Source organism: Pelodiscus sinensis, chromosome 6 (assembly GCF_049634645.1).
Source record: "Pelodiscus sinensis isolate JC-2024 chromosome 6, ASM4963464v1, whole genome shotgun sequence".
Classification (NCBI taxonomy): domain Eukaryota; kingdom Metazoa; phylum Chordata; order Testudines; family Trionychidae; genus Pelodiscus; species Pelodiscus sinensis.
In genome coordinates this window covers 29,376,273-29,403,816 of record NC_134716.1, presented here as the reverse complement: position 1 = coordinate 29,403,816, position 27,544 = coordinate 29,376,273, and the positions used below count along the sequence as shown (strand labels likewise).

Sequence of the window (27,544 nt, the reverse complement as noted above, 5' to 3'; positions counted from 1 at the left end):
GCCGCCCCACCATGCGACCCCACCCCAGGAGCAGCCAGGTACCCACCATGCAGCTCTGGCCCCAGCTCCAGCCCTTGCTAGAAGTGAAGAAGCTGCTGGAGCTAGTTCTGGGGCTGTGTTGCGGCTGCTCCTAAAGCCAGGGATGCGGAGTGGCTGTCCCAGTGGGGGACAGCTGCACCATTGGGACAGCCACACTGTGGTCCCAGCCCCAGGAACAGTCGCACCACAGCACCGACTCCAGGTCTAGCACATGGTGCAGCTGCCCACCGTGCAGCCCCACCCCAGGAGCAGCCACCAGCTCCAGTCCTGAGGACAGCAGAGAGCTGCCTGACTCAGCCCTCATTCCCCCACCAAACCCACCACCACCACCAGCAGTTTACCTTCTTCCATCAGTAGGACAGCGAGTGCAGGGCTGCAGGCATGCTGCTGCGGGAAGGACTTAAATTCTTTCTTCACGCCCATACAAATGCACACCCTAGAGGGAACTATGCTGCCCATGCATCTTTAAGGGTGGGCTTCTAAGGCATTCCCAGTGCAGTGTCTGCTGGTGCATTAGCTCCTGCCACTTTGCCAGCAGCATGAATCCAGCTCTTCAGAATGTCTAATTGTTTATGGCACCTTTCTAAAATAGTCCTCAAGAATGCAAGGATAAGAAAGGAAACGTGGGTTTTAATAGTTTACTATTCAGCCAGACTTGAACAACGTCTTTCATGGGACAAAGAAAATGAATGCCTCCAGCTCAAGGGTTTTCTTTCTGCTGCATTTAAAAATCTGCAGCAAAGCATGGAGGTCTTAAGAACTCTAAAAAGGTTGCAGTAATCTTTTATAATGGAAAGTGTAATACAACTTTAATATAAGAGCTGCTACAAAGCTTCCTCTATAATACAGATAGGATATATACACACTGCATGTATCGTAAATGCTGTACATTAGGGATGTTAGCGTATAAATGATTAACCGATAAACCCAGGCTTATTGGTTAACCCAAATGACTATAACCATTGCCCTCCCTTGCTGAGTCTATGGCAAAGGCAGCAAGATGGGGAGCGGGGGGGGGGGGGGGGAGTGGGAGCTGATGCCTGTGGGGAACTGGCTTTTAATCTGGCTACTCATGGGACCGTTTACACAGCACCGTAACTCGGAATAAGATACGCAATTTGAGCTATTCAAATTGTGTATCTTATTTTGATGCTATTTCAGAATAGCTTATGTAATCATTTGGTGCTGTCTACACAGTGCCAAATTTTAAAATAAAGCGCTATTCTGAAATGTCCCTTACTCCTCATAGAATGAGGGATGTTGGGACAGAGAGCCCGAAATAACAGGCTTGCTGTTAAGACACAGGATAGCTATTTTGGGATACTCTGGTACCCTGAAGTAGTGTTGCAGTGTAGACATATCCCATGTGTGCCAGTTCCCATGGAGCTGCCTGCCCCGCCTTGCTGCATCATACAGAGCACTAGCTCCTCACGAGCACCGGCTCCACAGAGCTGCCTGCTGCCCTCCCCACATCGCTGCCTCTGTATCAGAAGCAGCAGTGGGGGTGAGGGAGGTGGGATGCCAGAGCAGCCTCTCTCCACAGGGAGCTTGGGCCTTCCACAGACAGGGGCTACTTCCACAGAGCAGCCTCTGTCCACAGCCGGCCTGAGCTCTCCACAGACACAGGATACTCCGTGGGATGCCGGAGCAGACTCTATCCATGGGGAGCCTGGGTCCCCACTGACAGGGGCTACTGCCACCCCACGCTGCGCAGTATAGCAGGCAGGAGCCGGTCTGCTCAGGGAACTAATTTTTAAATTGGCTCCCCTCGTGTATCGTTCTGCCTGCCACTGCGCAAGGTGGTAGGGGGCTCCCTGGGAGTGGGGCCAGCAGCTCAGAGTCCACTGGCTGCCGGCCCCGCCCCCAGGAAGCATTTTAGTAACTGTGTGACCACTAAAAATTGTTTCAGCTACATGTTTACTAAAATAACCGATATCGAACATCCCTACTGTATGTAATATATATTGCATGTATGTGCATGCATATAGGTACATTACTGGAGCTCATTAGGAAATGGAAGAAGTTCCATGAAGATTTTGCAAAAAATTGTTTGGCTGTCACCAAAGTTTCATATTTATGGAAATTTTCTGAACAGCTGTTATTCAGACTATACATAAATACACAATAAACGATGTCTCCTCATGTTTCATTTAGTAAAAACGCAAGTGTTTTAGGATCTTAGTTTCTCTGTAAATATATCAACTATTTTATATGACTGCAAGATTCATATGTCATGTGACATATTTAGAAAGCCAAAGATATTTCTGATATTTAACAGATGCTCAGTTAATGTTATTTCAGACCTGACAGGAGGATAACATTGTTAATTTTATTTATTTAAATCACATCAAGCAGATTAGGTAAAAAGGAAAATTCAATCTTTCATAGTTACCCTATACTTAAAAAATATTAACATAAGCAGGAGCAGCCCTTGGGACTATCCAGAAGGAAATAATGTCATGATTTGTCAAGGTGACAGCTGTATTTACCAGCTTAAACAAGATTTGGTCATTGAAAAAAAATCTACAAATTTCAAAATCAAACTATGATACTTCAACTCAGCTGTTGTTTCCACTTTACTATTTGGATGTGAAAACTGGAAATCCACCAAAAGAAAAAGACATCTAAACACATTCTAAGACAAATGCCTCCAGAAAATATTAGGTATACTACTGAATGAATTTAGAACAAATGCCAAGGTTTGTCACAGAGTTCAAGGACCACTTATCGCAAAAGATTTCCCAGAGATGGTGAAGAGTCTGGGACAAGTGTTAAGAAAGAAACCAAAACATCTATCATGGCACGCGTGCCATTGGGCATCTGAAGGAACATTTAAAAGAGACTGTCAAAAACTACTCTACACTGCAGAGCTATTTTGGGATACCGGAAGTATCCTGAAATAGCTATTCCTCATCTTTAAAGCAGCCTGTTATTTTTGAATAGATACTAAAATAACGGGCATGCTATTCTGGCATCCCTGCAAACCTCATTCCACAAGGGCTAAGGGATGTTTCTGAATAGTGCTTTATTTCAACATTTTGAAATTACCTCAAAATAAGCTATGCAATTTGCATAGCACAAACTGCACAGCCTATTTCGAGATAAGGGTGCTGTGTAGATGTACTGACAGGGAACAATTGTTGAACTTAACAGCACAGAGGACAAAGACAGACAGGAATGGCAGCGCTTGCTTTATGCCCTTAGCAAAGTCTGATGGAGTAGCATGCTTAAAGATAGTTCAGGTGTGATTAGAGACAGTAGTTAGTTTGAAAGGGAAAGCATCTCTAGAGTACCTGAAACATTTACATTTAGATATCAGTTTAGACAAAGACAATCTAAGGGTATGTCTACACTACAAAGTTAATTCGAACTAACAGCCGTTAGATCGAATTAACTTTCATAGGCGCTACACATACAAACAGCTAGTTCAAACTTAATTCGAACTAGCGGAGCGCTCAATTCGAACTAGGTAAACCTCATTCTATGAGGACTAATGCCCAGTTTGAATTAAGTAGTTCGAATTAAGGGCTGTGTAGCCACTTAATTCGAAATAGTGGGAGGCTAGCCCTTCCCAGCTTGCCCTGGTGGCCACTCTTGGCCAAACCAGGGAAACTCTTCTGCCCCCCCTCCCGGCCCCGGAGCCCTTAAAGAGGCACGATCTGGCTATGGTGCTTGTGCCAGGTGCAAGCCTGCCAGCACCTAGCCAGCAGACCCTGCACCTGGCACGGCATGAGCCAGCCACCTGCTGCCACCCAGCCCTCCGCCTCTTCCCGGAACCAGGCTGGCGGCTCCCAGAAGCCTGCCTGGGGCCGCAAGAGGTGGGTGCCCGCCTGGTCTAGTACGGAGATGGTGGACCTCATCCAGGTTTGGGGGGAGGCCTCCAATGTCCACAACCTCCGCACTAGGCACAGGCAAGTGGCCGTCTAGGGCAGGATAGCTGCCAGCCTGGCCACCCAGGAGCAGGTTTGCATGAAAATCAACCCTAAGTCTGAGACCCCTAACCCTGAGCCCAGAACGTAAGAACGTAAGAACATAAGAATGGCTGTACTGGGTCAGACCCTGAGCCCTGAGCTTACAATGGCTGTACTGGGTCAGACCAAAGGTCCATCTAGCCCAGTAGCCTGTCTGCCGACAGCGGCCAACACCAGCTACCCCGCAGGGGATGGACCAAAGACAATGACCAAGCCATTTGTCTCGTGCCATCCATCTCCAGCCTTCCACAAACAGAGGCCAGGGATACCATTCCTACCCCCTGGCTAGTAGCACTCCATGGACCCAACCTCCATGACTTTATCTAACTTCTCTTTAAACTCTGTTATAGTTCTAGCCTTCACAGCCTCCTGTGGCAAGGAGTTCCACAGATTGACTATTTGCTTTATGAAGAAGAACTTTCTTTTATTAGTTTGAAGCCTGCTACCCATTCCTTTCCTTTGGTGTCCTCTAGTCCTTCTATTATGGGAACTAATGAAGAACTTTTCTTTATGCACCCTCTCCACACCGCTCATGATTTTATATACCTCTATCATATCCCCCCTCAGTCTCTTCTATTCTAAGCTGAAAAGTCCCAGTCTCTTTAGCCTCTCTTCATATGGGACCTGTTCCAAACCCCTAATCATTTTAGTTGCCCTTTTCTGAACCCTTTCCAAGGCCAAAACATCTCTTTTAAGGTGAGGAGACCACATCTGTACACATTACTGAAGATATGGCGTACCATAGTTTTATACTTCCCCTCCTCCTTCTTCCCCTGGCTTCCCCCTTCCAGCTCCGTCCCCCCAGGTATCCCCCTTCCCTCTCCCACCCTCTCTCTTCCCCTCTCGCACCTCCTTTTCCCAGTCTCCCCAGAGGTTAATCCCCCCACCCCAGTTTTATTAAATAAAGAGAGTTTCTATTTTTGAACATACGTGTCCTTTATTTTTTACATCAGGAAGGGGGGCTAGGGAGGGGTAAGTGGAAGGAGGTGAGGGAGAAATGGGGTACGAGCCCCCGATGGGGAGGACTGGGGTGGCTCTGCGGGCTCCTCAGGGTGGAAGCTCTCCTGCAGGGCCTTCTAGATCCTGACAGTCCCCCCGATTGACACACACCCCCCGGATGGCAGCCTGCGGCAAGTGCAGCCGGGCTGATGGCTGAGTGCTGTGATGTGCTGAGTGCGGGCACTCAGGGCATTCCAAGAAAGGACTGCTTTGGTGTCCCTCGAGTTAGACAAGCGAGCGGGGAACCCTGAGAACTGTCTGTTCGGGGTGGGGGTCAGGTCCCTTTAAACACAGCCCTTGGCTAGCCTGAGGCAGCAGCTACACGCTCTAAGTCCTGACCTGATGCCCTGCCGGCACTGGTTCCGGCCAGCCTTAACTTCGGTTCAGGGTCCACTCAATGTGGACATGCTAGTTCGAATTCGCAAAACACTAATTTGAATTAGTTTTTAGGTCTAGATGCACTAGTTCGAATTAGCTTAGTTTGAATTAACTAATTCAAATTAAGTTAGTTCGAATTAGTGCTGTAGTGTAGACATACCCTAAGTTAGTATTTGTAATGTTCTGGAAACTTTCTTTTGGTTTCCCAACCTGATGATTGGAAAATAGCGAGAGAAGCCCCTAAGTAATCATCCCAGATTTACACATGGAAGACAGAATCCTAGGGGAGTTCTAATTGGCTTTAGGATAACTAAGTGTTAACAAGCAATTCATGGAATTCCTTCTTCAAACACATTCAACAGTGGGAAAATCCCTTCGATGCATGAAACATTCTCCAACTTAAAAAAAATGTACTAGGATTTTCATTAGCTCAGAAAAATGTACCAGATGGGATAGCCAAGACTAGTGCCTAATCTGAATGTATAGTTCTAACAGTAGATCCAGCCAAATCTCAGATAGGTACAGAACAACTCACTGTATTAGAGTAAGTCCATTTAGAACCAATCTGCAAGTTTTGTCTACTACACTCTAGTTTCACTGAATAATCACTTCTTTACAGTGACACAGACCTTGGTAACTGTTGCTTTCACTGTTTCATGTCTATTAGCTCTTATTATGATCATACAAGTATATTCTGGGTTTGGAGGAATGAAATCCACAGAGCATGTCACTTAAATTGCAATCTAAAAACACAAACATTAGTCTCTCCTATCTACAGTCAGTTGGTTGACTCATAGCATACACTCCTGTTATATATTTTTCAGAATCATAGCGGATTACCTTGTCACCACCAGATGCAATCAGTGACTACATCAGCTATATGTTACATGCTACTCCAAATCTCTGTTTCATCAACATAAAGAAACAAGTTAATCCCTGGTGTAAATCCATTTACTTCCATGGAGAAATTTTTTATTGGAGACATTTTTAACCTTGCCTGTGCAGCCCTGCGTAACTTAAATGTGTATACTCATTGGGAAATAAAATATTTGGGGTTTAGCAGTTCCTTATGAATGATGAAAGGTTATTTGTAAGAAGGACAGGCTGAATTCTCTAGTTCAACTTAACCGTACCAATTAATTAGGGATCTTAGTCTGCATTAGTTCTGTCCAAGTCAGAACTACAACAATGGCTGCCCGTCGCAGGGAGCCATAGCCTGTGATACCTCTAAGGCTGGTATAGGGGGCTCTGTCTGTGAGGTGGAGTGTTTTCCATATAAGAGCATGTAAATTAATAATCTTCCCCTGCTCGCTCCACCCATTGCAGTAAAAGATCAGCCAATGGGCTGACTTGTGCTCAGGCCTGCTACTCCACCCACTGCAGCAAAAACCAACCTATGGGGTGATAAGTTCACAGGCAATAAAACAGGCAGGCAGCCCCTCTCTCACTGGGGACTCGCATCGAGTGAACGCCTGGCCTGATCACCCAGACGCCTTGCACCCCCCGCTCTCGAGTCTTACTGAGCGTACTCCGAGTTGGTCGACCCGAGTGGAGATAGTTTATGAGCATGTGACTGGTACTTGTGTTCCTGCCGATTCCAGAACTGGTATAACGCCTCCCCCCCCCCTCCCGCCCGCCATCATCCCTATCCTAATTGATTTTTTAGTTGTCCTTATTGCTTGTCAAGTAACAGTGGCTAAAAAGTTACTAAGTTAGTTTATAAATAGTTGTGGTTTAGGTTTTTTACTCTTTCCTTGTATAAAGTTGTGTAAATAATCAGCCCTATGGACAATACCAGTGTTAATTCAACTGTTCCTAACCCCTGGGCAGTTATTGGGAATTATTGTGATTTAGAAAAGCCTCAGGGAATTGTTTTGTGTTGTCTGGCAATCTGTTTAATTTTTGTTCTGATGATTGTCTGGCGTCATCAAAATAAAATCAGTTTGTGCTTTTTAAAAACCCCAGTTGTGGTCTCATCCTTTCCGGCATCCCTTCGAACCTCGTGTATTACGGGGACTGACAAGTTCTATTCGTATTGGCATACTACACTTTAGAAGCATCTTTGACTCTATATTGTGTTGATGACACATTGAAAAGCAATGTCATTACAATACTAGGAGATTCGGTAAAATAGTCAAATGCACCATATAATACATTGACAATGAATCCAGAAGATAGACAGCTACACAGAATATGGGAGGATGAATGCACTGACCATGGCCTTTTCTGACACATGAATAAAAGGAGGCTTTTTCTTCATTGCTGACAATTGCCTGGTGCTAAGAACCATGATTTCATAGAAATGTTCATGCAGTAGGACACAGTTAGCTTATTACTTTAGGGTTATGTATTTCATTTCCTTCTCTTACTGTCTCTGGAATGCCAACTTCACCACTAAAAGGCTCTGACTCACCCACAACTTCTTTAGACCTCACCCCTTCCATTTCCTGGCACTGACAGAGTATAACAAATACCTTTGTCTGATGTGGCATCTATCTGCTGCTGCCCTCCCATGTGAAGCTCTTGCTTTTTCTCACACTCCCTGCCCTGGATTGGACCACAGTGGCAGTGCTGGGTTTCTCTTCTCCCACTAGGGGTGTTTCCAATCTTCCTTCCTCCCTCTTCCATTCTTTATCCTCTGAGCAGCACTCCAATGGTCTCTTTGATTCTCTCCCGCCCCATGTTGCCGTCATCCACACCCATCAAACTCTTCCCATCAGCTTCCTTCTCAGATTTTAGCTCCTGGTGCTCTCTCTTCCTCTCCTCACCATCTCTAACACTTAGTTTCAGTGACTTCAGATTTCATGTTGATGACCCATCCGACCAACAACTGCACATCTCCTTGCCTTCACCTCTTAATTCAACCTGCAGCCCAGGTCACCAAAAGACCCATTCACTTGACTTATTATTCTATACCCATGGCATTCTCTAATCTCTCTGCTGCTCACTTCCACTTTTCTAAGCATCACTTGGTCACTTTCACCATCACCCATCAGTGCTGTGCTCCCACAACCTGACACACAACCTTTCTGTGACCTCCAGTTCATCAGTGTTGAAGACTTCTCATCTGCTCTCAGTCCTCTGCTCCCTGCCTTTTCTTCCATTTTTTCCCATTAATCTGGTTGTTGAGTCTCTCCATCCTCAGAGTCTACCACCCTTGTCTCTTGGGGTCTGCTCTGCTGACTTCTAACTCTGTCTCACCCTTAACACCACTTTGTTCTGTTCCTGCTCTCATGCTCCTGAGCACTTCTGGAAGAAATCACATGACCATGACTACAAATTTGTTCTCCCCTCTTGAAGTTCTGCCATCTTGTTAGTTCAACAGCTCTACTTCCCCAGCTTCGCTGAAACCCATGCTCATGATCTCATCCACTTTTTATTGACACTTTTGACTCATTCTTCTAACCCTCTCTTCCTACCTCAACTTCAGTATCTGCATAGGATATCATCAATTTATTTCCAAGATAAAATTAAGAAAACATTAATGTGACCACCTCCCTCTCTCGACTCACCATTTCCCCCCCCTTTCCTCTACCCCAATATTTTCCCCCCTCTTCACTTATCATAGAAGCAAATTTTTTTCTGCTCTCTTCCTTGTGATACATTGCATTAAATAAGTCCTTCTTAAAGAGCCCCTTCCTCCATTGTACTGTCTACAATGAATACAATTGATTTGCGTAATAAATCTCAGCCACTGTCTGTTAGTCAATCTCTGAGATTGTTAGCTCATTGGCACAGTGGCCTTTTCACCTTATGAATATCTGAAAATTATGTAATAGATGGTACCACAAATTAATTGTGTAAAGACTCAATCTTGAAAAATATAGTTTTGGGTAGAGATTATATTGGCATTTGACCGAGCACAAGAGAACAACACCTCCCCTATTAATCTAATATAAGTAGAGACATGGTATGTTTTCCCTCTAAAATTAATCAGGAATAATTCAGAATTACAGCGATTATACATTAATGCTTAGGGTGGAAATCCAGTAAAATCAGAAAGTACCAACCATACAAAAGAACAGAAGGCTCTGTTTTGTCTAGTTCCTTCCCTATGTGATAACTGGACTTTGTTTTACCACATATTTCATACTTCCAGTGACATAGAAGAATACGTTATATACACAAAGTTCATTGGGTTCAGGAACATTGCTATACCCAATCATTTCTACCCATCCTAAGGTAAAACACATGCTATTCATTTTAAGGTTGAAAAAAAATAATTTGCAATGCAGCAAATCCTTCCTGTTGCCCTAAGGGTTACATTGATTTTGTAAAACATTAATTCGTTTTTAGCGTTGCTGATACTATATTTATGTCATGCCTATCTTTTTTGTCATAATGAAAAGTTCAGGCTCCTTACAATGACAATAAAGCATTAACTAGTCTCACAAATGTTTTTATTACTCCCTGTGAAGTTTTTACTGATATAGTAAGAGAGGAATTTCTCTCTACATATTATATCCAAAAACAATTACTGGGAAGCAGACTGATAATAGCTTGTTTCCCTGGATGAATTCATTTTCCACAACATACAGAAAACCAAGTAAGTTCCTCCTAGTTGAATTCCCATCAGCAGTTATTCCTGGGAAATATATTTATTGTGAGGGGCAATTGATTTGCTTGCAGTTGTGTCTCTCTAAGGGAGGAGGAGCACACAGAGCAGCAAAAAGATAGTCCCACACACAGTCAGAAAAGCACCGGTAGCTGGCCTTGTGAACATCCTTTGAGAGAATGCTTCATGGATAGAGCGCTAAGTGAAAGATGCAAGGGACTGTCCAGAAAAAAAAAAGCTCTCTCATATTGTTTGAGACCTATTGTGTTCAGGGAAACAGGACTTAGTACATTCTTTATAAACACTCAGGATTGCAACGAAGAAAATCTGACTCCATCATCTATTTCTCCTAATAGAAACAACCACCCAACTGCTCAGGGGAAATGTGTTAATTTAAACAAGCCAATTTAATTACAATCAGCGATAAATATTCCACAGTATTTTCCTGTTTATCGTGTAGATAAGTTCACACTCTTTGCTTTGTGAAGGTTTTATACGACTCTTTCTCAGGTTGAATACAGAAATAATTGGAATGGCAGAAAAAATGAAATGTAAAGAGCTGATATTAGAGAACACATCTCCCTAACTATGTAAGTGGAAATATGGTCAGTTGTTCATTTATACTAATTTAAAAAAAATCTGTTTACCAGCAGACATTAATGCAGAATTAAATCTTATCTAAACTTGCATAAGCAGTGAACTGTACTTCTATCTGAGAGGATCTGTCATTTTAGACTTACCGTGCATTTGTTTGGCTTCTCTCCTGAATGAACTCTCATGTGAATCAGCAGTTTGTAGCGGGCATTAAATGGTTTGTATCTTCGAGGGCATCCTGCCCAGAAACAAGTGAAGTCCTCTCCCTTTCTCTGGTCTATATGAACTTTTTCTATGTGCCGCACTAGTTCCTCTTGCTGCTCATACAGAGCACTGCAATCTATCCAGCGACAACAGTGTTTACCATTGTAATCATCTAATTCACCATCCTCATCCAATAGAGGGCCCTGGGCAGAAGGCGGCAAGGCAAGTTGATGGGAATGGTTTATGAGGTCATGCTGATGTCGGTGTTGATGTGCATGGTAAGGGGGTGGGGGACCTTGTGGTGGAGGGGGAGGAGGAGGCATGTCAATTGTGCTGCCCGAAAAATCATCCACACGTTCACTTTTTAACATGCCCATTGGCTGGCTGTCTATGAGAGGCATACCTTGTTGAATCATCATGTTGTTCATGACTGCTGACTGTAAGGTACTTTGTTCCAACTGCTGCATCCGCTGGTATTCCACTGTTCCGTTTTCACCATAACCTGGGAGGGTGATGTTGCTGTTAGCCACAAGAAGACCTTTCTGAGTGTTTGGAATAGAGCAAGGCTGGGGAATACAGCTTCCTCTTACTCCCAAGAAATGCCCGTAGACCTCAGGTTGCGGGGATATGTTTGCTGGTGACGTCCTTGAACCATTGATGTAGGCAACCAGCGAGGTTGGGGATGTACGTATGATTGTATTGAAGTCAATCCCAATGCCATCAGACAAAGGAGACAGAGAGAGGGCCCTTTTTTTGGAGCGAGCTGAATGAGATCGGGTTGAAGAATGGCGAGGGCTAGGGTAAGGAGAATGGTTATTTTCCATACCAAACAAGTAAGACGGTAATGAATTAGATACACCATTGTTGGACATGGATGTTCCAGGTGGAATACTCAGTATGTCCCCTAGCTCACTGCCATTTTGGGATCCTTGGTTGGAAGGAAGGGAAGGAAGAATCCTGCACCCATGAGACCACTCATGTTTCAGACTCAATGTTGACTGACTTTCTGACAGGCTTAATGCTGTAGAGGCCAAAGACTCACGTGACATGAGGGACCTGGAATAAGGGAAGAAAAAGAAAGACTGAGATTTTAGAAAGTCACTTTAAAAGTTTGTTTTGTAAATATATATATTACTGTACTAATGAGCTGGTCTTCCATCTTCTCTTAGTTGAGCACATAGTGTCACAGCGGGCCAATATTTTTAAAAACTGACTTTTAATTTTACGTATCTAAAGGTTTGCCTGCTCAGTTACTACACCTGCAGGCACACACAGGCACCACATGCATAAACTGGATAGCTCAAAAGCCAGCTGCTAGGTTGGAGCCAACTGAAAATCTGTGAAGTATTTTAAGAGAGTCTTAAATGAAAGTTACTCTATAAGGCCCTGGCTCCTGCAACACTGATGTCAACAGGAACTTTGTCATTGACTTCAATGGGACCACAAGAAGACCCTGAGTGCAAAACATCCCCTTTTTATTAAAACAAATATTAATTTCTATTGAATTGATCTGCCGATCCATCTTTTTTGATGACAGGAATGGGAGGAAAAATAGGAAGTTGATGAATAAATAAAGAAATAAGTATTATACCCAAAGGTAATTATAGACTGTGAATGATACAAGCTGGTAAATATCACTTTTCTTTAAAGATATAACTCAAGAATTAAATGCACAAAATATCTAGCTGTACAAAATCTCAAACTGTAGCTCTTCTTTATTTTAATTAAAACTATAACTCTAACTATAACATTTGTTTTAATAATGTTTCTATATCGGAGTCAGAGCACACATTTCAGAAATTCTCACCTTCCTAATCTGTCAGGAAAATCCTTCCCACAAATATAGGGAAATTTTCGTAAGTTTAATAACAAAAGAACCTTAACATCTTAGGCCAATAATGGGACTGGTTTCCACAAAGAGGAAGGATGAGGCGAGGGAGGATGTGGCTACAATTCCCAACAACAGCACAAGCGTGCTGGGTGACTGTAAGCAAGTCATACATCTCTCTGGGCTTTGGTTCCCCAGCTGTAACATGGGGACAATAGAACTTCCCCCACTCCCTACCCCCACAGCTTTGAGGGTGTTAGGATGATAAGTTCTTTAATATCTGTGGAATTCTCAAAGAGCGATGAGGTGATGAATGACTTATAAACACCAAGACCTACAGACAGATATGGGTTAAAATAGTTACATGTTTTTAAGAAGCAGAGTTTTGATTAAGGCACTGGAGACCTGGCTACTACCTCCGGTTCTGCCACTTGCCTCTTGTGTGACTGTGTAAAGTTATCTAGTCTTTCTGAGCCTGGAGGTACATCTACACAGCAACATTATTTTGAAATAACTTAGTCAGTCAGTGTCCACACAGCAGGCAGTTATTTCAAAATAATGTCAAAATACTGACAAGCTGGAGGACTTCTTACTCTGACTCCTGTAACCCTCATTGTACGAGGAGTAAGGGAAGTCGGTGGAAGAGTGTTTCAAAATAAGTGCTGTGGAGATGCTCCTAATTTTGAAAAAAGCAATGCAATCGACATAGCTCAATTAATGTGTCTTATTTCAAGTTAAGCCCTCCTTAGATGCACCATCAGTCTGGCTCTGAAAATTAGTATAATAGCTTACCTACTACACAAGGCAAAGGCTAATTTAATTAAGGCTCGGGTGGGGGAAGGTCATAGGCTGTGATCAATACCATAAGAAAACTACTAAATAATGAAAAAAATTGTCTGGGCACTTAGCAACAGGGTAAGTATTTCTTTCTGTATTTTAATCTAATCTAAAAAAACTATGCCTAGCTGGGTGTTACACACAAATATTGCCACAAACAATTGGTTAATATTTTACTGTGTACTTTTATTGTTCAAAAATTACAGTAAGAAAACAAAAAAAGAGAAATAAACCTCATCTGATATTTGCATATATTCCAGATGTTGCTATAGCAAGCAGTACTAGGGTGATGCTGTTACCTATTCTATAGTCTTCCTAGTTCTTGTCCGTAGAGTGCAAGCAAGTTTTGACACTTGGGGAGATATGCTCCTTTGCCTTTCTGTTTGTTATGCACATTCCACAGATCCAGTTTCAAGAGAGAGAGGACTGTGCAAGCAGCAGGAAAGATTGTTCTCTGCCTTGGCATTTGAATAGAGTCAATTATTGAAAAACAGTTCAGCCCTAAAAACTAGGCAAGGGTGTTGGGCTAAAACGGACCTGCATGCCTTTTGCCTATTTCATTTCTGAAAGTATGTATGAACTGAAGTAGGTATGTAATTAAAGGAAATTACAATTAGAACATACCCAGACTGTACATCTCTGTCCTTGTCTACACTAACCCCCACCGTCAATTTAATCAAAAAGGACTTCAGCTATGCAAATAATGTAGCTGATGTCAATCTACTTACTGCAGCATCTTGTGTGTGGTCAGATCGGCGGGGGCTGCTCTCTCATCAACACTGGCTATTCTTCTCATTCTGGTAGATAATCGGCATCAATTGGAGAGTGCTTAGAGTTCAATTTATCATGTCTAAACAGACACGATAAATTGATGGCCAGCGGATCTATCATGGCAACATCAATTCCCAGAGTAGTAGTACAGATCTTTCCTCCTCTTTCCTTGAAATAGATTTACAAAGTCCCAGATTTTTGCTATTATTCAGTGGAGGTTCAATACTAATGTCATAATGGAACAATGATGTCAGAAGTGGGGGCAACACTCAATGCAAATAAAGCCAAAATTCCACTTGTTTCTACAAAGCAATTGTACTGGTACTGAATATGTGTGTGAGAGAGTGTGTTAGTTCACAGTCTTGCTATCAGTTTTGATTGAAGCCAAACCCTAATCCCATTTTAAATCAATAAGATTCTTATCACTGAATTCAGCATGAGCTGGAGCAAGTTCTAAACAATGACTGGTGTGATATTTTCAGTAAATGAGGAAATGTTTACCAAGGTTTACACAAATGATGCAATTGTATGCTGGCTGTCCTTGACATGATTTTGTTTGATACTAGACCTTTTCACATCTGAGACTAGTAGAACTTTTGATCAGATTAGTACAGTTGGAAAAGTGTACACAACACTAGGTAAGGAAAACGTAGGTAGCTTTTGACACTCGTTTCAACATAGTTGTATAGTTAACAGCTAAAAAATCCTAACTGTGCGTGTTTGTACTGAAACACTTTATGGCCCTTAGCCAAGAAGGCAGGGCTTCTGTAAGTTCTACTATTACTTAACAGAACAAGCATTGTACAATGGTCAAGAGTCAATTAATCAAAGGCCTCAGCAGCTAACAGTAATTTAGGTTCATTCAGGGTAAGAGTGCACCACAAGAACAAACCACTCCAGGAGCATCTCAGGAAAAAAACCTGAGTCTCAGGGAGTCCTAATTGCCTCCCTGCTCTAAGAAGGCAGTACGTTGCAGCTCCCAGGGACTCATTCAGTTCAGCTGGCTGATGTGCTCTGTTGGAGACATGGAGCTATCTATTCACTGCCACTCCTCAACCAGCTGTTCCATAGTGAGAAGTAAATGACTGTATAGCATCCCACAATTATTTCTGCATGCCTGGTCCCAGTGTCCTGTGGTCCACACACTGTTGTAAGAGAAAAGTCTTGCTTTTGTTTAGGCCTCTATAAGGGCACAAATTCCAGGCTGCAGTGTAACCTACATACTACGGCACTAAAAAGAGATGAACGTACCATTTGATGACTAAGTAAGTGAAAGGTAATAAAATATGATTTTTTTACATGGTAGGTTAAGTATTTTTCTAGGAAAAAAGTTGGGATTTTTTTAGCTTAATTAATTTGGTATGACTATTCCTCCTTTACAAATAAACCAACATTTGCCCATTCAAAAATCAAAAAATAACCAGATGGGCATCAGGCTCAAGCTCATTCAGAAAGATATTGAAGTGTTTAAAATGCAAATAGATGGGCATGCTCATTTATTTTTTTAGTTGCATTTTATGAAATTAAACTTGATTATGGCCAAAATGTCAAGTGTTTAGTATTCACAAGTAGAAACAGTGTGTCAGCAATGAATTCATTTGAATATCTGCCCCACGCTCATGAGTAAATACTTACAGGGGACAATATATATACCAGTGTAAAAACTGAGGATCTGGAAGGGTAATATAATACAGAGAGCCAGATCTGAAGCTGGTATAAATTGGCACACCTTCATTTACTTCAGTTTATACCAGCTGAGGGTTTGGACCAGACTCTATTAAGTTTATCTACAAGGCATTTCTATTTATGAATATTATTACTCATTCTCTTTATAATGAGAAATGCAACGTCAACTGCCGATTTGAATTTTAGAAGCAAACAAGAATGACAGTGAAAACCTTGTTGCCCTTTACTTATGTATAATCTCCTGAATTCAAAATTCTTTGCTTCCTCTGAAAGAACTCTCTGCATTCCTAAGTCCCAGTTCTGGTCCCATTGGTATAATCAAAATAGAACATTTGATTTGGATGTAGTCAACATTAATCTCCATCTGGCTAAGCTGCCACCATGGATTATGGCATTGCATGGCCAGAGGTGCAGGAACAATTTTTATAGTGGTGGTCCTGAGAGCAAGTGAACCAAACTGTAAACCTGTATATAATGAAAGCCACTTCAAACCAGGGGGTGCTGCAGCACTCACTGCTCCCCAAGTTTCAGCACCTGCGTACGGGGTATCATAGGAAATATAGGCCTGCCCAACCCATACAGAAGAATGGCGTCATCAAGCCCTCAACTACAACACACATATCACTCTGCTACAGCTTCAGCAGATGCAGTTTAATGTTGATCCAACCCAAAATGAAACATTTCAACATTTCTGAATTGAAACTTTTTGGGACAAGTTTCAATATTTTGACTTTTCATTCCAATTCAGGATGAAAGCAAAATGTCAAAATATCAGAATTCCCTGTGGTATCCATTGGGTGTTAGTTACTGATAGGCTATTAAAAGGAAAAACATAGGACCATGAATTCTGACATGCTGATCATTTCAGTTCATCCTTAGCAAGTCTCTTTAAAATGAAATTACCAAAGTCAATTAAAATTCAGCAACAGAAGAGCCCAAAAATGAATACTTGAAATCAAAGAATCATAGAACTGGAAGAAACTTTGAGAGGTCATCAAGTCTAGTCCTCTGCACTCATGGCAGGACCAAGTATCATCTAGACCACCCCGACAGATGTTTGTCTAACCTGCTCTTAAAAATCTCCAATCTCCCTAAGCAATTTATTCCAGTGCTTAACCACTCTGACAGTTATGAAGTTTTTCCTCACGTCGAACCTAAATCTCTTAAATCTGTTCCAGGCAAAAAAAAAATACAGTGAATCCTGGCCCAGGAGGATTTACTGCTAGGAGTTTTGTTATTGCCATCCCACAAGTCACTTAATAAGCCACAATTTTTTCATTGTAAAAACATAATTTGTATTCAGTTATGAAAACCTTCATCCAGTAAAATAACTACAAAGCATGTAACCTCTGGACCAAGTTCAGCTTTTAAGTTTGGTCTACACCTAAAAGTTATATGGGCATCGGTATGTCAGTCTAGATTGTGGAACAAAAACCCCAGCCCAACCAACAAAATCCCCAGTATGTATACAGCTATGCTGGTGGAGGAGTGCTTCAGTCGCCCCAACAGATAAATTCCTTCTGTCACTATAGGCTGTGGTTTCACCAGAAGACTATACTGGCACAACTATGCAACCATAGGCTTTATAGTGTAAACAAAGCCTTAGTTACAGTGGTGTAAATCCACACTAGTAACACTGATGGAATGGATCAGAGTGATTCCATTTACACTAATCAGAACAGATTGTGTTTAAGTACTTAAATGACAGTAAAATGAATAAGCTCTTTTGTAATACTGAAGAGAAGAAATGTAACTCGGGACCTTGTATCTGATGGAGGTATATTCAAGTTTGAAGCATTCATAGCCCTCTGTAAGCTAGGACTGAGCTGGTTGCATCCTTTTGAGACCTGGTTAGCAGGAGGTGATATAGGTCCCAGTCGCTGAACCATCATGGGACTGCTGGTGACAACTAGATTGTTGCAGCTGCCTCTTCCAATAGACTTGCCCCAAGGCCCATAGGCATGACCTGATAAAAATAAGCAAGGCAGATTAGTTTTCATGTCCCTTTTACACATGACAAGAACAGAGAATTCACAGTTGTGTTGGGTCCATTTCTATGGAACCAAGGAGGAGAAATTTCTGGAACTTAGCATCCTCAATTGGGAAGAAAGATGATTGTGGGCCTTTTAATTTTCTGTAAATATATAAATCAATTATTCATGCTAATCAAACAAGGTCAGAATGAGTATGAGGAGTATTCACGTTGTATGCTCTGCAAAATGAGACCAGCTCACCATTGCAGCCTGCAGCCCAATGGAAGTTTGGAGCCCTAGGAGAAACTCTAGCTGTGTCAGAGTTTCTCTTAAGGCTCACAGTGCAGAGAAAATCTTCCTGGAGTTCTCTCCTACCGCACATAGATAGCGCTTTAAAAGCCTTTAATTAATATTGCCATGATTCAGCTTGATAGACTTCTATACAGCATTAGGGGAAACTGTCAAGAGTGCAGGCAAGTGGCCATAACTGCAAAACATTCACAATATTTTCTGTCCTAAAGATAATGATTTAAGACTACAGAAGGAAAGTTTAATAGATGGTGTTTGTTTACGGAAGAGAAGATGAATGAGTTTAAATACATTTCAAATACATGAAAGGAAGATATAAAGTAAAATAATTTCACTGACAATACAGTTAGGTATAAGCACTAAAATTATTTATAACTTTATTTGTTCTTTGTTCCAAATCCTCCCCAAGCTAGAAAACACAAGGTGAACACAATGAGAAGTCTCTTACTGCTGATTTAAATTATTCTTCACTTTGTCAGTTTATGAGTTGTATCATGAAGGTCTGATATGCATTTCTTATTAAGAGTGCTCAAAGGTTTCTGAACTTCACAGATGTCAGGTTAAGGGCTGCAATGGGTTTGATCACAGAGGTCCTCTTTGAGCGGTCTCCTAGTGTGCTGATCGTGCCACTGAGCCAACCTACTTGCCCTCTGGGGCACCACATAACCCTGTCCTGCTAGGCCAGAAGCTCTGGTCTCTCCCAGCCAAGGCTCAGAGTTAGGGCAACAACCCCCCAGCAGAGCAACACAGACACTGAACCAGCTCAGCTCTGGGAAGGGCCTTGACAACATCCAAAAAGGAACACGGCCCTCAAAAGAGACTGAAACCCCAAGTAAATCATCTTACTCTGTATAAAAGTTTTACACAGAAAAAGTTCATAAGATGTTCATACTCTTTGTCAATAAAAGAGAGACATGCACACCTCTGGCTTCCCCTCTTCCCTCCCCAGATGTCTATTATTTAAATTAGGCTTGATAATAAACAAAAGTTTTAAAAGTAGAATTTAAGTGATTGGAACAGACAGATCAAAGTGAATTATTAAGCCAAAATAAACAGAAACACATACCAATTAAGCCTAATACACTAAAGAAACTTGTTGCATGCACATTCTTACCCTAACAGCAGTTTTAATTATATTTTTCACAAGCTAGGCAGCCTCCTAGTTTGGGCCCAATCCTTCCCCATACTCAAAATGTTTCCAGCAGGCAATTTGGGTGGTAGGTGGGGGTTTCCGACATCTAACAACTTCCCCTACTGTTTGGTTTTTCAGCTTTATAATTATACCCTTTGCCCAGAGCAGGAATTCTTGTGTTCAGTTCAAACTTTTCTCACCTTGAGTGGAAAAGTACAAGATCCAAAATGGGCACCAGCATCAGGTGGCCTGACCATGTGTCTTTGCAGGACCAACCACAATTCAGACTTACAGGAAAACCAAAGCCATTCACAAATGACTGATTTGAGTACTGAGCCATTATGTTTCTGAAATATCACTGATGGCCCTTATAAGCACTTTTAGAATTATAAATAGAGCCTAATACACTAAGAAATGAGTTACAGGCACAGAAATAGAATGTACACATTCAGCAGACTGTAACTTTAAAAATATGTCACGTGATGCATTTTGCCTAAAGCACCTTTGAGTTATGCATATTCATATTCATAAGTCAATTTTCAAAAAGTACAGGGGGGGAAGATGACAAAGGCATCCATAGCAAAGGCAGGCTTAAGAAACAATCCATATCTTTCAATCTCCTCCTGATCAAACTGGATTCACTTTAAATCTAGGAGGAAATGATCAAAGTATACTACTCAAGAAGTCCACATGATATGGCAAACATTTCAAAGAAGAGTGGGCAAGGCTTATTTATGTCAGTTTTACAGTTCTACACTTCTTTTTAAACTATTACCTTTCTCTCTAGTTGAGTACTAATAATAGAAATAGCTTACATTTACACAGGGCCAATGCTACACTACTGTATTTAGGACAAGAAGTGAAGAATATTGCATCTAATTGGAACTACAAGAGGAAATAAATCAGGCAACCCTTAATAATCCAACCTGAAATGTGATGAGGTTATAAGGATTAGCAATACTCTCCTTACAAGAAATAACCCAGAATCTTTATCACCTATGAGTTTTTCATCCAATCTGACCATAACAATCAACACAGCACCCATGCCACAAAACCACAGCATAGGTTCAGTGCTCCATGCCAATATTACATATTTTTAGAAGCGACAGAACTACTACAGGAATTAACAATACTACTTAGTCCCCTTACATTGGGAACTTCCCACTTCATAAGGCTTGCACATTAACACACCTACTTTCTTCCTATTTTAAATAATTGTTCTTGCTGCTGTTCCCTCCTCTCTACCAAGAGTTTTTTGTGTTCCCATGTGAGGCACATCATCCACACATACCTAAAACTGACTGTTGGTTCAGACTCAGAGATTAGGGTACTACCTACTGAATCACTATTTCCAGCAGTATCTATGGATTTCATCAACTGCAGACCTGACTGTGATTTGCTTGTGCAACCTAAAAGGACGTAGCCACAAGGCAGCGGGACTACCTATAAATTACAAGCACTGGCAGCTTTCACACGTGCTTTCCATTCCTAATTTAACAGCAGAATGACAGTAATTTCCTACTGATCTGAGTAGCTATAGTTTAATATTCTGCCAAGCTGCTCTCTGCAGAGCAAGGAAAATGCATTAAAGCATCTTAACAGTCAACGAGCATGAAAGAGACCCTGAAATGTTCCAAATAAAAAGGTTAAAAATAACACTGAAGCATAAGAAGCTTTTATACAGTTCTTTATGGATGTGGATCATATTGGTAGAAAGGGGCTTTGTCTCCCTAAAAGTAAGTATGCAAAGAGAATTCCATATAGCGTGATTTAGCACTACCTCTATAGAACCATAAGATTAGAAGGGACAGCAAGGGTTATCTTGTTTAGCCCCCTGCCAAATACAGAATTTCTTTGTGTCTAAATTATGCAAGACAAGTGAAAACCTTTGAAAATCTCCAGTGAGGGAGTTTCCATGTATCAAAACAGCAGCTCTCTGGCTGTAAAGGAAAGTCATGCCTCACCAATCCATTAGACTTCTTTGAGAGGGAAGAGGGGTCAACAAACATATGGATAAGGGTGATCCAGTGCATTTGAACTTTCAGGAAAACCTTTGAAAACCTTTGACAAGGTTCTCACCAAAGGCTCTTAAGAAAAGTAAGCAGTCGTGGGATAACAAAGAAAGTTGTCTTGGAGTAGCAACTGGTTAAAAACAGGAAACGAAGGGTAGAAATAAATGAGCAGTTTTCTAATTGGAGAGAGGTAAATCATAGTGTGCCCTAGGGATCAGTCCTGGACTAGTGATATTCAACAGATCCATAATGATCTGAAAAAAGGGTTAACTAGAGAGATGATAAAATTGGAAGATGATACAATATTAATCAAGATAGTTAAATCAAAAGCACAGTTACAAAAGGACCTCCCAAAACTGAGCATCTGGACAACAAAATGGAAGATGAAATTCAAGGTTAATAAAATGCAAAGTGGTGCACATTGGAAAACATAATCCCAACTATATACACACAAAATAATGAGAACTAAATTAGTTGTTACAACTCACCAAAGAGATCTTGGAGTCATTGTGGATAGCCCTTTGAAAACATCTACTCAATATGCTGTGACAGCCACACACAAAAAAAGCTATCAGAATGTTAAGAACCATTAGGAAAGGAAGAGATAGCAAGGCAATAAATGTCATAACGCTACTATATAAATTCATGGTATGCCCATATCTTGAGTACTGCACACATTTCTGATCACCCCTTCTCAAAGAAGGTACATTGGAAAAGGCTGTTGATTAACACACACAAAAAGAATCATGATTAAACAATGAATTGTGAGTATTTACAGTTTTAAACACAGTGCTAAACAATAGAATCCAAACTGAAATGTTTTAAATATTTTGGATGCTTCTCTGTTTGAAACATTTGATTTCAGTTTACAACACAGAATGCACTGTGTAGAGTGCTCACTTATTTATATTACAAATATTTGCATTGTAAAAACCATAGAATCATAGAACTGGAAGGGACTTCGAGAGGTCATCGAGTCCAGCCCCCGCCCTCAAGGCAGGACCAAACTCTGTCTACACCATCCCTGACAGATGTCTATCTAACCTGTTCTTAAATATCTCCAGAGAGGGAGATTCCACCACCTCCCTTGGCAATTTATTCCAATATTTGATCACCCTGACAGTTAGGAATTTTTTCCTAATGTCCAATCAAAACCTCCCTTGCTGCACTTTAAGCCCATTACTCCTTGTCCTGTCCTCAGAAACCAAGAGGAACAAATTTTCTCCTTCCTCCTTGTGACACCCTTTTAGATATTTGAAAACCGCTATCATGTCCCCCCTTAATCTTCTTTTTTCCAAACTAAACAAGCCCAGTTCATGAAGCCTGGCTTCATAGGTCATGTTCTCTAAACCTTTAATCATTCTTGTCGCTCTTCTCTGTACCCTTTCCAATTTCTCCACATCTTTCTTGAAATGTGGCGCCCAGAACTGGACACAGTACTCCAGCTGAGGCCTAACTAGTGCAGAGTAGAGCGGCAGAATGACTTCACGAGTTTTGCTTACAACACACCTGTTGATACAACCTAGAATCATATTTGCTTTTTTTGCAGCAGCATCACACTGTTGACTCATATTCAACTTGTGGTCCACTATGACCCCTAGATCCCTTTCCGCCATGCTCCTTCCTAGACAGTCGCTTCCCATCTTGTATGTATGGAACTGATTGTTCCTTCCTAAGTAGAGCACTTTGCATTTCTCTTTATTAAACCTCATCCTGTTTACCTCTGACCATTTCCCTAACTTGCTAAGGTCATTTTGAATTATGTCCCTATCCTCCAAAGAAGTTGCAACCCCACCCAGTTTGGTATCATCTGCAAACTTAATAAGCGTACTCTCTATCCCAATATCTACATCATTGATGAAGATATTGAACAGTACGGGTCCCAAAACAGACCCTTGTGGAACTCCACTTGTTATCCCTTTCCAGCAGGATTTAGCACCATTAAGAAAGTATTTTTCAATTCACCTCATATATGTACTGTAGTGCACTCAAAAACAAAACAATGTAAAGTGTTAGTGCTTACAAATCCACCCAGTCCTACTTCTTGTTCAGCCAGTTGCTAAGACAAACAAGTTTGTTTGCACTTACAGGGGATAATTTTTCCCATTTCTTATTTACAATGTCATAAAAAATGAGAATGGGTGTTTGCATGGCACTGTTGTAACCAGCATTTCTAGCTATTTGTGTCCTAGTTATATTAAACATTCATATATCCCTTCATGCTTCGGCCACCAATCCAAATGACATGCTTCCATGCTGATATCATTCATTAAAAAATGTATTGATCATATTTGTGACTGAGTTCCTCGGGGGAGAATTATATGTCTTATGCTGTTTTACCTACATTCTGACATATATTCTGTGTTATAGTAGTCTCAGATGACAACCCAGCCCATGTTATTCAATTTAAGAACACTTTCACTGCAGATTTGACAAAAACACAAAGAGAGTACTAGTGTGAGATTTCTAAATATAGCTACAGCACTCAACCCAAAGTTTAAGAACCTGAAGTATCCCAAAATCTGAGAGGTATTAAGTGCAGTACATGCTTTTGGAAGGCTTAAAAGAGCAACAGTCCAATTTTTGGAACCCACACGACCAAAGAAGAAAATTAACCTTTTGTTGGTGGCATCTGACTAAGATGATGAAAATAAACATGCATTTGGCTGAACAATAAATAGGACTGAGTGGACTTGCAGGCTGTAAAATGTTACACTGGTTTATTTTTGAGTGAAGTTTTTTGTACATAATTCTAAGTTTAACTTTTTGTACATTCAACTTTGATAATAAAGAGCTTGTATTTGTGTTCGGTGTATTGAAAATCACCATTTCACTACAGTGCAAATATTTGTAATAAAAATATACTGAGCAGTGTACATTTTGTATTCTTTGTTGTAACTGAAATCTATACCATAACAGAAAAATGGGTTTAAAAAAACTGGAAAAAGCATGGCATAACAACAGAAAAAAACAATTGTAATTTGCTAATATATCACCACTATGAACTCATTTGCAGCCTCTGTATATAGGGGAAAGAAAAACAGACTGATTTGTAAAGAAAATGGATAATTTACTTCTTTGAACTTTGAAAAGAACTCTGCCTCAGAAGCCTGGTAAATGCTTTCTGAGGTTATCCCCAGTGCTACACACCCTATGCCACTCTCTAAAAGTGTTAAACTACAATAAATAAAATCCACTTTCTTAAATTCAAGGAGAAGCCAGGAAACCAAAGACTGAGATTATTAAGATTCTTTTGGGGGACCGGCTGTATTTTTGCTTAGATGGTCAAATGAAAATTTGAAACCATACAATCAGATAATTGTTTACACATGATTAACCATGAGCTCATTGGAATTTACCTACCAAAAAAGACAGAAATGTGATCAGTGCAAAAAGGAGCTATTAAAGAAAAAGATACAAACCCAACAAATACATTACACTGCATTTTTCACTTGTGAGTAAAAGGTTTGGTCTTGCAGTCCCTACATGCACTTAACTCCCTTAAAGTTGATGGCAAGTAAGACCATGCAACAACTGAAAGATAAGATCCAAAATATTCAGCTGATCTCTGAAAAGAGAAAGAAGGAGAAAATCTTCATTTCAGAGAGAAGTGTCTAGGAAGATATTTGTGGTCGGACTACACATAAATAAAATAGACTTCATGATTAATGAGAAACTTTTGCCTTTTAATTTCTCTAACTCAGAACTGGAAGTAAACAAATATTGTCTGTGGTACATTTTTCATTCTGCTTTTGTTTTTATGGAGAGAGTGAAGGAGTTTTGGGGTCACCATCACAACCATCAAAGAAACATTAGTTATCAACTAGGAATCTGCAATAATCAGCTCTCCCCATTTATGTTCCTTTGTTAATGCGAGTGTACCAGTGGGTATAACATATGACCCAACCTGAAAGGGAACATTTTACACTCCCTTTACATATATGTAAATGATGACTCATGTTCAGTGGAGAATCAGCCCTGTCTTTTTTTTAAACTCCCACTAAAATCAGTAGGAGCCTTTCCAAATCAACATACTAGATGTAAATTAAAAGTTTCCCCATCAATAATTAACATTAATAATTAACGAGTGTAAACAGTAAAAATATTTTACGGAAATATTTTAATCTATCCATTTCCTCATTCCTTGGCCTATTTCCTTCTTTACCCTTTGTATTTGGTTAATAGCTAAGCCTCCCTCATCTCTGACATGCAATAATACGCTATTGCAATCTTCCCAAGAATGTGGGCAATATGCACAAAATACAGGAAAATCTAACTGACGGACTTTGCCTAATTGAACTTCAAATACATAGATCCCCTTTTGTAAATCATTCTCATACCATTTTGAGAGGCAAGAGGAAAACTTTCTTTTTAAACATATTTTCTTCTCCCAGTAGATACTGAAGGAAAAGCTGGTTAATTGGCTTGGAATCTACCAGTCTTGGTATCTACTAGTTATGTAATAAAACCCACATCATGTCCTCAAACAATGAAACTATTTTAACCATTTTTAAAAATCTACAAATGACAGTACAGCAAAAATGCCCAACTGAGCCAAAACTCTTTTAATGCTTAGTATTCTGAATTAGACAGCATGCTCAAATCCAAATCAGTCTTCCAATTAAATACATGGTATATTATCTTTAAAATCCTTTTTTAAAATTAATCATTCTTGAATTGCCCAGACATCACAGAAAACCCAAACAATGTTTATAGTGATGCACTTCTGAGGTATACGATTTTCAAAATAATTTAACACATGAAAATGTACGGATTGAAAGGACAGCAGCTTTTTTTTTTTAAATCACATTTCAGTCAAATTCTTTTACCTAATATTGGTAGAATGGACTTCTAAGATGATTGCAGCAGACAAAAAAAAACCCCTTTCTCTGTCTCTTCTGTCTGTTTACTTTGTGCACTTGATAGCACTTTGTGAATACTCACTTTCACAATTTTCCCTGTATAGCCAGTCAGTTTTGCCTATTGATTGTGTGGGTTTTTCATCCAGCAATAAAGGAGGGGGAAACCATTTTCTGAAATGAGACTGCAAAACTATAAAAATTGGCAGGATGACTCAGGAACCAGCATACTATCTGAAATTATTTGAACACATTATTTTAATTAGCTACATTTCAAGCAAAAACTGCACCTCTGAACTACATTCTGTCAACCTCACACTACAGCTTAGTTCTTCATGGATTGTATATCCCATCTAACACATACACATTTGCTGGAGCTAAAAAAGGGGCTGTGTAACTGTCACTGGGTAGATTTGAACTTGGGAACTTCTGAGTGTAATATAGCAGCTTCTACAGCTTGAGCTATAAAACCAGATGGCTCTCAGTTTAGGCTGTAAGCTCCCTTGTTTTTAATCTCTTGCTGTACCTGTTTTAAGTGCCACTACATTGGACAGTGAACCACAGTAGGTGCAAGGTTCTGTTCACATGGATCACACAGAAAGACCCCAGGCCTTTACAGAGGCGGCTGCTGGATAAACCTTGATGGGTTATTTAGAAGGAGAAAAGCTCATTTCTGTGTCTCTCAAAGCTGCCTACCAACTCCAGTCAGATCCTTCCTCTAGATCCTACAACTCCATCAGTGGCAGACTTCTAGGGAGCTGGTGACTAGCTTCATGCTTCCTCTTTGAGCACAGTATCCTCCTCCCTGACATTTTGTAGCTGCAGTAGCTACCAGGTACGAGCCACTGTGTTCCACACTCATCAAGTTCTTCAGGGAGCAGAAAGCAGATTGTACCTTCCTCATAAAGCAGAGAACAAGGGAAAAATCAGCTCACCTGCCCTGCAGACGACAGCAATGTTGAGCCTGGAGTGGTAGCCTTCCTCAGTCTTTTAAGGAGAAGCTGGAGAGGAGGAGCAGCCTGAGCATTGTACCTACTGTTTCAACCAAGGTCTGAATCTTTGGGAGGTTTTCACTGATTTGCAAGTAGGGCTACTACCCAGAACCAAACCCAACTTGCAGGAGGGCTCAGGGGTTGCAGCTGAGCTACACTACGTTTAGCCAATATTTCCTTTGATCTGTTAAACATTTGTAAGAGACATTTATACCCACAGACTTCAGGGCACAAGCCAGGCACAACTGCATTGCCAAGAAACAATTTTACTGCAAGTCACGTGAAGCTTGGTAGTTCTCCTAAAGCCCCAACTCCTGGAGTTATGTATCTGCATAAGAGTCTCTGCCTTTTTATTCTTCCATTCTGTTTCTAGCCCTCACAATTACAGAGAACAGCTTGACATGT

The 27,544-nt window shown here is 40.8% G+C and overlaps 1 protein-coding gene across 3 annotated transcripts in view; it reads right to left on the bottom strand.

The window, feature by feature from the left end:
- Positions 1–27,544, bottom strand: part of GLIS3 (GLIS family zinc finger 3) — a 300,109-nt gene that overhangs the window by 212,500 nt on the left and 60,065 nt on the right. For 2 of the 3 annotated variants that reach the window (XM_075931641.1, XM_006115134.4), the window contains exons 3-4: positions 17,624–17,828; positions 10,683–11,796 (exon numbers count right to left, since the gene is read on the bottom strand). In XM_075931641.1, coding sequence (XP_075787756.1) covers positions 10,683–11,796; positions 17,624–17,828 — 1,319 coding nt within the window. Of the gene's footprint in view, positions 1–10,682; positions 11,797–14,133; positions 14,389–17,623; positions 17,829–27,544 lie in introns of those variants that run through there. The other variant, XM_025180729.2, reaches the window with a different exon arrangement.